General features: G+C 39.8%; 1 protein-coding gene across 1 annotated transcript in view; it reads left to right on the top strand.

Annotated features, from left to right (window-relative positions):
• Positions 1–476: 476 nt before the first annotated feature.
• ankrd67 (ankyrin repeat domain 67) overlaps positions 477–12220 on the top strand; it is a 42630-nt gene continuing 30886 nt past the window's right edge. The window contains exons 1-3 of the mRNA XM_072571756.1: positions 477–537; positions 8179–8425; positions 10453–11029. Of these exons, the coding sequence (XP_072427857.1) occupies positions 8187–8425; positions 10453–11029 (816 nt within the window). The 5' untranslated portion in view covers positions 477–537; positions 8179–8186. The remainder of the gene's footprint in view (positions 538–8178; positions 8426–10452; positions 11030–12220) is intronic.

Genomic DNA, 12220 nt, shown 5'->3' with positions numbered 1-12220 from the left:
ACCCACACACCTGGCCCCATTTTCACAGTTCTCAAAAAAGATTACAACAATTTTCAAGCATCAAAATAGGATCACGGTGGGAAAAAGTTTAAGAAAAACTGCATCGTAAGTGCTCTACGAACTACAGAAAATAAATGCAGTGAAAAATTGTCTGTTGCAGAGTTCTGGACTGGGAACTTGAGAGGGAAAATTTCTGTCCTTCCTACCTGGACTGTAAACCAATGAAGCACACTGCTCATTGTTTTACAGAAAGTATCAATGATTGTTCCACTGATTTCATACACCATAATGGGCACTGATCCACTTTCCAAGTTCACGAGCCTTGTGCTAAAGGTCAAAGACTTTTAGTACATTTTCAGCCTCCCTCCAAGTACTAAGCTCATTTTTTTTTTAAGTTTGGGTGTTAATTTAGACTGCTCTTTTGTGTTGCAATTATGTTTTGAGGTTTCGTTACCCATCTCTTTTAAAAGGAAGTGTTTGTAACAGGAAGCTAGAGTTTACTTGCACAGCTTGTTATTTGAAAAATCGTAGATATTGGTAAGTAAATGTTCATTCACTAGTATCAGTACAATTTGACTTGTTCCCTGTGTGTTAAATTGGATTTTTGGAACAAGGATAAGTGTAGGTAAATATTGGGAGTTGCAAAACTACGTCTTCCTTTCTCGATTGTGCTAAAATTGAAAACAAGATGAAGTCAATTGACATAAAGCCTCCGAACACTTCAACCCCAGGGCATCAATGTGGACTTCAACAGTTTCCTCATTTCCCCTTCCCCCACCTCACCCTAGTTCTAAACTTCCAGCTCAGTAACTGTCCCCTTGACTTGCCCAGACTTGTCCTACCTGCCTATCTTCTTTTCCACCTCTCCACTCCACCCTCTCCTCCTTGACCTATCACCTTCATCCCCTCCCCCACTCACCCATTGTACTCTATGCTACTTTCTCCCCACCCCCACCCTCCTCTAGCTTATCTCTCCACGCTTCAGGCTCACTGCCTTTATTCCTGATGAAGGGCTTTTGCCCGAAACGTCAATTTCGAAGCTACTTGGATGCTACCTGAACTGCTGTGCTCTTCCAGCACCACTAATCCAGAAAATAATAATACCAGCTTAGATCTGATGTTTTATGTTGACATAATGGACAAATTAGCTTGATTATTTCTCACTGAATTTAACCATGTAATGGAAAAGAAATGTACAATATACAAAATGGAAATGGCATACTTTTACTAGAAACACACAGTGAACTGTATCTTTAGTTCTTTAAGTTTCAAAAATTAATTTGCAATGTTCTATTATTAGATAAGTAATTATTTACAATGATTGCTAAGAAAATAAGATGACAGAAATGTCAAAAATAACCATACAAATTATCAGCTGGAGTATATGACTAAGTGTGAGGTTATTCACTTTGGTTGTAAGAATAGAAAAGCAGAATACGTTTTTTTAAAGGTGTGAAACTTGTCAGTATTGATGTTCAAAGAAACTTTGGTGTACTCGTATGTGGAGCACAAGAAGTTAGCAAGGCGCTTAGGAGGACAAAAGGTATGTTGCTCTGCATTGCAAGGAGATTGGAATGTAGGAATAAAGAAGTCTTGTTACAATTGTATAGAGCTTTGACCACAACTGGAATGCTGTGAACAGTTTTGGTGTTTAAAAGGAAGGATATATTTGCATTTGATGTTTTAAAGCAATGTTTCAGTAGATCCCTGGGGTGATAAAGTTGTCCAATGATTTGAAGCTGACTAAATTCACTGGAGTTTAGACAAATTAAACATGGTTTAATTAAAACATACAAGATCTGAAAGAACTTGACAACTAGACATGGGGAGATAGTTTAGCCTGGCTGAGGAATCATTATTATGAGGGTAGAGTTTCGGTATAAAGGGTTGTTTGTTTTGAACCAAGATGTTAGAGGCTTCTTCACTGAAATTGTTGCCAATCCTTGGAATTCTCTATCCAAGGGAGTTACATATAATTGTTGAATATATTTAAAATGAAGATGGGCAGACCTTTGGTCTCTCAGGGAATCAAGGGACATGTGGAACATGTGGAGACATAGAGTTGAAGCTTAGGATCAGCCTGAACTGCAGTGAATGGAGAGCAAGGTCAATGGGCCACATAATCTACTCAGCCTACTTGTTATGGATTCCACTTCCAGTCCCATTCAATATAGCATATACAGAGGACCCTTGGTAAAAAATACAATGTATATTGAAACAACTTATATCGAGGAATTTGCCCTCATAAGAATAATGTGAATATGGTATGGATCTGTACTAATTCTGGCCTCATGCCCATTCCTAATTATAAATTCTCTGCCATTGCTGGCCCGGCATGCCAAGCTCTGGAATTCTCTCCCTATACCTCTCTGCCTCCTTACCTCACTTTCCACCTTTTAAGACACTTTTTTGCCTGTTTGACCAAACTTTTGGTCACCTGTCCTAATATGTCCTTATGGGTTTCAACATTGGGTTATCACAATGTGAAGTGCTTTGGGACATTTTATTGCATTTAAAGCACGATATAAATAAAATGCTGGTGGTGTTGTTTCTAACTGTATCTGTATCTTTAAACGTAATGAAGGATTATTTTAGTCCCTTCGTCTCATCATTTTCTGTTGCTCAAACTCATTTACTAGCTCATGTAATATCTGATGGAATGCTTGTTCTGCAGTTTGATTAGATTAGATTATTTACAGTGTGGAAACAACAAGTCCACACCGACCCTCCGAAGAGCAACCCACCCATTCCCCTACATTTGCCCCTTCATCTAACACTACAGGCAATTTAGCACAGCCAATTCACCTGACCTGCACATTTTTGGACTGAGGGAGGAAACTGGAGCACCCAGAGGAAACCCACGCAGACATGGGGAGAATGTGCAAACTCCACACAGACAGTTGCCTGAGGTGGGAATTGAACTTGGGTCTCTGGCGCTGTGAGGCCCTTAATTATATTCCATTTGTACCTTCCTATCTAATGATGAAGGCTAAACCATATTTCTTTTTTCCATCCCCATCAAAATCTGCCATCCAGAAATTAAAACTTTTAGTTTTCTCTATTTCCATCATTGAGGATTACTTGAAAATCCCTTGCATTTTGTTTGGTTTTACATTAGTTTTCCTTTTACTTTGACGTTACTCACCAGAGTTAATCTAATTATTGCATGATAACAAGTTTAGTACTGCAACCCATTTATGAGTTCCATGACCATTTATTTTGATTTGTGTTCAGAAATCACAAATTGATTCACACCTTTGATTTGTGTCTCACAATTTGTGTAAAATGATTTCAATTTATACTTTCCATTATAATTTTCTTAATGAATCTCTGCCATAAAATATCAACGATATTTCTTCAAGCAAGCAAAAGCTTAAAAGCTTGAACTCTCTCATTTCTTACTTCAATAGATCCCAGGTAATTCCCTATGGAGACAATGGATCCAATTCAGTTTCATGACTTATGCACTGTTTCCACCTTCCTGATGTCCTACAAATAATGTCCTTCCTTCTGCACTTGTTCTTGATCCAAATGTTGATGTGTCATGTCTGTCTCACTAATGGGCCTGCAACATAGTACCAAGTGAATCATGAGATTACTTAAATTAAAGAATTGCACACCATTAAACCAAGCTTTTGCAAGAATTCATATTTCCCTTACTTTCAATATGAACTGTGACTTCTATCTGCTTTTCTCAAATATCTCTACATATCCCTTACTCTGAGAGGTAAAGTACCATTGGAACTTCTGGCTACAGCTCATGAAAAGACTATTGACCCATTGGTTACCAATAACTACAAGGCAGCTTCTTTCAAACTGGCTTATTTTACACTTTTTCTAATTAAGTGAACACTGCCCTATAATGGTGTGTGATGTTCAAGATTTCTCGCCACTGTATCACTATCTTTAGCTGACATGTAGATATCTGCTTTTTAGTACCTGCCAGACAAAGTCAGCATGAAACAAAAAACCAAACGAACTGTGGATGCTGGACATCAGAAACAAAAACAGAAATTGCTGGAAAAACACAGTAAGTCTGGCAGCATCTGTGGAGAGAAATCAGCATTATTGTTTCAGGCTCAATGACCCCTCCACATATGGTAGCTCGGAAAAGGTTTGTTTTATGCAGAAGATTGGGTGGGGGGGATGAGACAGAAGGGAACAATAGCCTACCCCCATTATCCACTAAAAACCCATGGCAAGGGGGCCTCCAAAATGTCCACCTTCTTCTCTGGATTCCCTAGCACCATAGTTGACAGGCATCTCAGCTGGGTCTGACCCATCTCTCACACTTCTGTCCTCACCCCCTCTCTTCCTTTCCACAACAGCAATAGGGTCTTTCTTATCCTCATCTATCATCTCACCAGCATCCACACCCAGAGGATCATTAGCTGCCATTTCCACAATGTCCAGCAGGATGACACCACCAGACACACATTCCCCTTCCCTCCTTTGTCAAAAAGTGTGGTGCTGGAAAAGCACAGTGGTCAGCCAGCATCCGAGGAGCAGGAGAGTCGACATTTCTAGCATAAGCCCTTCACCAGGAATCCGCAGGGACCGTTCTCCCGGGACACCCTGGTCCACTCCTAAAACCCTGTGACACCTTCCCTTGCAATCGGAGAATGTGTGATATTTTCCTCCCTCCTCACTACCCAAAGCCCCAAACACACCTTCCAGGTGAAGCAGCATTTTACCTGCACCGCTCAATCTAGTCGACTGCATTCGCTGCTCACAATGTAATCTCCTCTAAATTGGGGAAATGAATCACAGACTGGGTGACCACTTTGCAGAACACTTACATCTGTCTGCAAAGAAAAGACTCTGAGCTGCCTACCACTTCAATGCACCATCCTGTTCCCTGGCCAGCATGTCAGTCTCAGGCTTGCTGCAGTGCTCCAGTGAAGCTCTGCTCAAGTTGGAAGAATAACACCTCTTTGTCTGTTTGGGAACTCTGTAGCCTTCAGGATTTAGTATTGTTCAACAATTCTAGGGCTTGAGAACCTTCTTCTATGTCCTTACCCCAACCCCCACACACTTTTTCATTACATGGGCTGCTATCAAACATAATCCACTGTCAGCCTCCAGTGGTCCCCATTAATAACTATTGATTCTCCTAGGCTGATGATTACCTACTCCTTTTTCTGTCCAACTATTTTTCTCTCACTTTGGGCTCTGTCTCCACCTATTGTTTACTCCTCCCCCACACTACCTTCTGCATAGACACTTTTCCCAGCCACCACCAGTTCTGAAGAAGGGTAATTGGATGAGAAATGTTAACTCTGGTTTCTCTCCACAAATGCTGCCAGGCCTGCTCAGTTTTTCCAGCAATTTTTGATTTTTCTGCACTTGAATCATCATTTCCTCTTGACAAACAGCATCTATTTCTTTTCCTCAGTATATTTTATCCAGATTTAGTTAACCTCCTCCTTAAACTGTAGGACGTTTACACATAATTCTCACACTGAGATTTTAAACTCAAGCGAACCTAACTAGAGATACTTCTTTGTTTACAATTGTTCCAACATTGATGATTTTTAGGAATTCCCACATTCTGTTGAGCTGGTTTCCACTACCTGACTTGGTAAACTGCAGTATCCAAAGGATCTTCGACATAATTTGCGACAATTGAAGACAAAAGGTATATTCCCAAATGATTACAAGGTCAGGATTATTATTCCTGTATGGAGACAAGCACATAGCAGGGTGGGTGCAAACATTTGGCTAGTGTGCTGGCTTGCCAGCATCACCCTGCAAGTGTTTAGTAGCCATTTAAGTTGAGTAAATGGCCAGTTATAGCTAAATGTCAGAGGCTGACTGCAACTTTCCAATTGGCCTGCAGGCCTTTGAAGGCATCAGAGCTAGGGCAGCTGCCTGAAAGTGTCCTCCTGCTGACCAGGTGCCCAAAGTTCCAGGGGGCAGGCCTTGAGCTGCCTCCCAACAATGTAACCACAGGCATGGCCTCAGAGTACCCTTCACAATAGTCATAGAGTAATAGAGATGTACAACACGGAAACAGACTTTTCGGTCCAACTCGTCCATATCGACCAGATATCCCCATCTAATCTAGTCCCATTTGTCAGCACTTGGACCATAAATCTTTCCGATTCATAAACACATCCAGATGCCTTTTAAATGTTATAATTGTACCACCCTCCACCACTTCCTCTGGCAGCTCATTCCATACATGTACCACCCTCTGCATAGAAAATTTGCCCCTTCGGTCCCTTTTAAATTTTTCCCCTTTCACCCTAAACCTATGCCCTCTAGTTCTGGACTCCCCCACCCCAGGGAAAATACATCTTCTATTTACACTATCAATGCCACTCATGATTTTATAAACCTCTATAAGGTCACCCTCAGCCTCTGACAGTCCAGAGAAAACAGCCTCAGCCTATTCAGCCTCTCCCTGTAGCTCAAATCCTCCAACACTGGCAACATCCTTGTAAATCTTTTCTGAACCCTTTCAATTTTCACAATATCCTTCCAATAGGAAGGAGACCAGTATTGCACACAATGTTCCAAAGTGGCGACCTGTCTGTTTTAGGTATTTTTTAATTCAAAAGTTTGGAAGCTTATAAGAGGGGTTTCAAGATGTAGGTTCTTTTCAGAAAGAAAGGTGAGTACTTGGTGAGTACTGGGAGAACCCGATTATCTTAAATACAGTGAAAGCATGGAGGATAATGGGAGGGTGAAGGCAATTTGCTTAAGACTTTGCTGTTCACCCCATTAGTGGGAGACCCTGGGATTTAGACCGGGGTCAATGGGCTCCAACTTTAGAGCATGGGAGAGTAAGGGAATCTCCTGTTTGGGAGATTTATTCGAGGGAGAGGTCTTGATGTCTTTCAACCAATTAAATATGGGATTCATAATAGGGATCTTTTCCAATACTTCCAGATTAGGGATTATATACAGAAGAAGACCACACTCTTGACTCAGTTTTACAAGTTGTTATAGAAAGAAGAGTGCTCGGTGTGGGAGTGCTCTCTCGGTTAGTATCATATATCATCTGCAGAGGGGAAGTGCCTTGAGGGTTATTGAGAGACTTCAAGGGATATGGATTCAGGAGTTAGGGGAAGAAACTTTATCAGAAACATGTGAGAACAAATGAGGGAATTTGAAGGAAATTTCAATATGCAATAAAGCACAAGCGATGCAATTGAAGGTCCTTCACAGGGCCCATATGGCACCAGAGAGGTTAGCAAGTTTAACAAAGGATCTTCTCTGGAATGTCCCAAATGTAAAATCAGCATAGGCACCCTCACACATTGCTTTGGCCAAGAGTCAAGAATATTGGGGTGCCATAGTGAATGAGCTGAAGAAGATCCTGGGAATTGAAGTTAAGGCGGATCTAGCATCCATTCTTTTGGACCTACCGGACATGCCCTCTCTGGATGAGCATGGGAAGAGGTTATTTAACATTCTTACACACTGTATGAGGAAAACCATTCTCATGAGCTGGATATCAGAGAAATCTCCGGGTGTTGTGGGGTGGTGCAGACTTGTGATGGAGCACATCCCCAAGATTATTTGATGAGTATGGTGCACCATGGAACAGAGCAATTTTATAAATTACATAGACACAGACCTATCAGCAGTACTGGTTAGGGCCTTTATATAGCTATGAGGGCCGTACATGGTGGTCCGGGGACTCCGGGGGGAAGGAGGCCTAGTAAATGCAAGTAGAGAAACTGTTACTCCTTTGGGTGGGAGCATCAGTGGAGGTGCAGTGAGTGAAGTAGTAGAGTGTAATGTAATGTAATTTAATTTTACTGGACTGCAATTTAATTTAATACCATTTCATTTAAGTTGAGTTTATTTTAAGTCAGGTTTAGTTAAATAAAAATGAGACAATTGTATCTTGAAGAGTAGCAGGTTGTTTATTGTTAACATTGCTGTAATTATAATAATGTGGTATTATTTCTAGTTTCCTGTATTTTTGTACTTTTATAACTTTTTCTTTTCTTTCTTTACAAGAGTAAAAATTTTTCAATAAATGTATATGTAAAAAAAAGTGATTAATTGGCAATAAAAGACTATGCTCCAATTAATTAACTTTACATTTCAGGCCACCCGACTTTTTTTCATTAAATCTTTTTAAACCAACACAAATCTAATCATTTTATTGCCTACTTGCTTTCTTGCCAATACTTGATTATCAGACAGTATTTCTTTTTACAGAATCTGCCATGTCAGACCTTTCAGAAATGACGCGGAAATGGATGGAGTTACACGATTCAGTTTCCTCCTGCAGCTCGGTCAGGATGAACATGAATGTCAAACCTACTGATGTGAATCAACCTCAGCAGGAGCAATATATCCCCTCCTGCTCAACCATGGCACCAATGTCTGGGCAGAAAGCAGAAAGTCCTGTTGCAAACCAGGAAGAAGAACATGACACGACAGCTCAATGTCAACTTTCTGCTAAGTATGTTGAACTCTCTTCAAACAGATAATGTGTCACTGAATTACCACAGCACCTAACTTTCTTAATAATAACATACCAGACCTTAGATTCCCAATAGGATAACTGAGTGCCATTTCCAGTTAACTTTCTGAAACTTGCTTGTGGCTCATTCGCAGGCCAATGTAGGAAGGTACATTTTGAACCATCACCACAATTTTATTATGTATTCCATATAAGGAAGCTCTGATTATGTGTAATCGCAATTCTCCAACTTTACTTGATCAACATGATTCAGAAAGTTTCTATTCAATTGGAAAACTGTTCATATAATTGTGTTGTTCAAAAAAGGCATGGAGATAGAAAGCAGAAAATTACAGGCCATTTAGCATAATAGCTGTCATAAGGAGGATGTTAAAAGCTATACATGATGTAACAGGGCACTTAGAGAAAGTTAAGGAACCCAAGCAGAGTCAACAAGGTTTTTGCCATGAAAAAATCATGTTTAACTGGTGTATTGGGGTTCTTTGAAGAAGTAGCTAAAGGGAGTTGCCCTATATTCAAACTTTCAGAAGGCATTGATAAGGATCCCCATCAAAGAGAATTGTGGAAAATAAAAGCTCATGCTGTGGGGTAACATATTTGGCATGATTAGGAGTTTGGCTAGCACATAGAAACAGGAGGCATAAATGGGTATTTTCTGGCTGTCAAGATGTAACAAAGTAGTCTGTAACGGGGATCAGTGCTGGGGCTTCAACTTAATACAATATATGTTCACAACTTGAATAAAGGGATACAAGGTATGGTTGCTAAATTTGCTGATAGCACAAAAATAGAACTGAAAGTAAATCATGAATTGACATTAGATTGCAAAAGGATTGGTCAAGTGATAGGGCAAAGATTTGGCAAATGGAATATCGTGTGTGAAAATGTAAAGTTTTTTTTCTGACATGAAATATGAAAAAGAAGCATAATATGTAAACAGTGAGAGATTACAGAGCTCTGAGATACAGTTTTCTGGGTATCCTAGTGCATGAATTGCAAAAGATTATTATGTAGATACCACAAGTAATTAGAAAAAGCTACTAGCATGTTATTGCTTGTTGCAAGCGCAATTGAATACAAAAGTAGGGAAGTTATGCTTCAGGATATTGATGCGATACACCTGGAATACTGTGTAAAGCACTGGTCACCATACTTACAGAAGAATGTTAATGCTTTGAAAGCAATTCAAAGGAGTTTTACCAGGCAAATTGCTTTCTGAGGAAAGGTTAGACAGGCTAGGCGCATATTGTCTGAAGCTTAGAAGAGTTAGAGGTGACTTAATTGAAAAATATAAGATCTTGAGGGAACTTCACTGGGTGGCTGTTGTAAACATGTTTCCACTTATGTGAGAGGCTGGAACTAGAGGTCATAGTTTTAAAAAGGTGTCTGGAATGCTGTGTATAGTATTGATCTCTTTACTTAAGGATATAAATGTGTTGGAAACATTTAGAGAAGGTTCACCAGATTAATACCTGGTATGGAATGAGGAAAGATTGAGAAGGCTAGGCTTGTATCAGCTGGTGTTTAGAAAGGTAAGAGGTGTCTTGATTGAAACATCTAAGGTCTTGTCAGCATCGATGTGGAAAAACTGTTTCCTCAGGAGAGACATTATTTTTAAGGCAGAGACAACTTGACTTTTTAATAGGCAGGTAGGTGAACGATGACCGGAGGTAGCTGGGAGTGTGGAGTAATCAGATCAGCCATGATCTATTTGAGTGGTGGAGTAGCCTCAATGGGCCAAATGGCCTACTGCAGATTCACATGTCTGTATGTTCATGAGATTGATATTAGTAATAATGGAGAATACTAATTGTAGTTCATTGTGATTTAGCCAGGATGTACTACCTCGATTTACTTTCATAGATTAATATTAATTGTTTATGGTATCTATTTGGTATCTTTACTTCCAGATTATAGCCTTTTATGCATTCAAGTTAATATTCTCATGTTTTTTGGGGGTATAATGACTTTCACAGTAAATACTGATATTAATTTAATTGTCATAGGACTGCTGTTTTGAATGATGATTGCATGGATAATTCGGGCTGGACTCCACTACACCATGCTGCATTCTGTGGAAATATTTCTTTGATTGAGTATCTTCTTCATAGACGTGCTGCTATCAATAGCAGGAGTAAGTATTATTATACAGCACTGCATCGGGCTGCTGATAATGGACACACCGAAGCAGTGGATTACCTCTTACACCGTGGTGCACTTCTTGAGCCCCAAACTCGCTGTGGAGCAAGCCCACTTCACTGCAGTGCAGCTACTGGTCACTTAAGCACTGCTCAGCTCTTAATAAAATATGGAGCCTCTGCAGACATTAAAGATAACAATAAGTGGACCCCATTACACTGGGCCTGCTTGAATGGGCATATAGACCTCATTGAACTGCTACTGAAGGAGGGATCTTCCATGGATGAGAAGACAGACTATGGTATGACTCCACTACAACTAGCAGTTGAGGCTGGAAATGTCAAGGCCACCGCCTATTTACTGAAGAAAGGAGCCGACATAGATGCCAAGGATGAAAATAATCAAACCGCTCTGCACAAAGCTGCTGCAAATGGAAATAAGGAGGTAAGAGGCAGATGGAAAAATCTGATAGTGTTGAGCAATGAAAAGGAGACCTTCTATACCTGTAGACAATGCTGCAGAATTAATTAAAAGTATCAGGACAGAGAATGGGAGGGAGAAAATGTACTTGTTCACACAGCTATATCATGTTAATAGTCCAATGTCTACTTAATTAAGATAAGGGCAGCTCAAATTGTTCCAAGGTACAATTCAACTGTACAATAAATTAGACCATGAATTCATGTTCTGAATTGGAAGTAAGTGAGTAAAACAGACATAATTCCTGCTGAAAATATTTTTTGATTTATTTATAGCGGTTTCTTTATCTGAAACTCAATAGAATCTAAAAAAAACTCTTATGTTTCTCATTTTTACATAATTAAGCTTAATATTTACAGTCAAAAGAATTTTGACTGTAAATATTAAGCTTAATTATGTAAAAATGGGAATTTTGTGAAGAGCTCTTGAACATGATGGGTATAAGACACCAAGCATTGAGAAAGATAGATTGAAATAGAATGGCATGAGGCACAACTTTATCAGTTTTGCTCAATATCTCAAATAGTTGAGTTTAAAAAACAGATTGGATGAATATGAATTTTTTTCCCCTGTACTCAAAAGATTGAGGAGTGATGTGATCCATTTTCAAAAAATTGTAAAGCGATTTAACTTATTTTATTCACTCATGGGCTGTAGGTGTTGATTTCTGCATCAACATGTAGTGCCTACCCTTAGTTGTCCAGAGAAGCTGTTGATGAGGTGCAGTCTATTTGATGTAGGTAGGTTCACAGTGCCATTGAAAAGAATGTTCCAGGATTTTGACCAAGTGACTTCGAAAGGACAGTGTCATATTTCCAGATCAGAATGTGAATGCCTCGGAGGGGAACTTACAGCTGATCGTGGTGTTGCCATGTATCTTCTGCCTTTACCCTTCTAGATCTTAGTGGTCTTGGGTTTGGAAGGTTCTATCCAAGGTACCTTTGTGAATTTCAGCAGTACATGTTATAAATAGCACACACTGCTGCTGTTGAGCTTTAGTGGTGGAGAATGTGGGTGTTTGGGGACATAGTGCCAGTAAAGAGAATGTGCCAGTAAAGCAGCTCACTTTATCCAGGATGTGTGTTGTTGGAGCTGCACTCAAACAGGCAAGTGGAGAGTATTCCATCACATTCCTGACTTGTACTTCGTAGATAG

The sequence above is a fragment of the Chiloscyllium punctatum genome, chromosome 6 (assembly GCF_047496795.1).
Source record: "Chiloscyllium punctatum isolate Juve2018m chromosome 6, sChiPun1.3, whole genome shotgun sequence".
NCBI lineage: Eukaryota > Metazoa > Chordata > Chondrichthyes > Orectolobiformes > Hemiscylliidae > Chiloscyllium > Chiloscyllium punctatum.
This window is presented reverse-complemented; position numbering and strand designations above follow the sequence as displayed.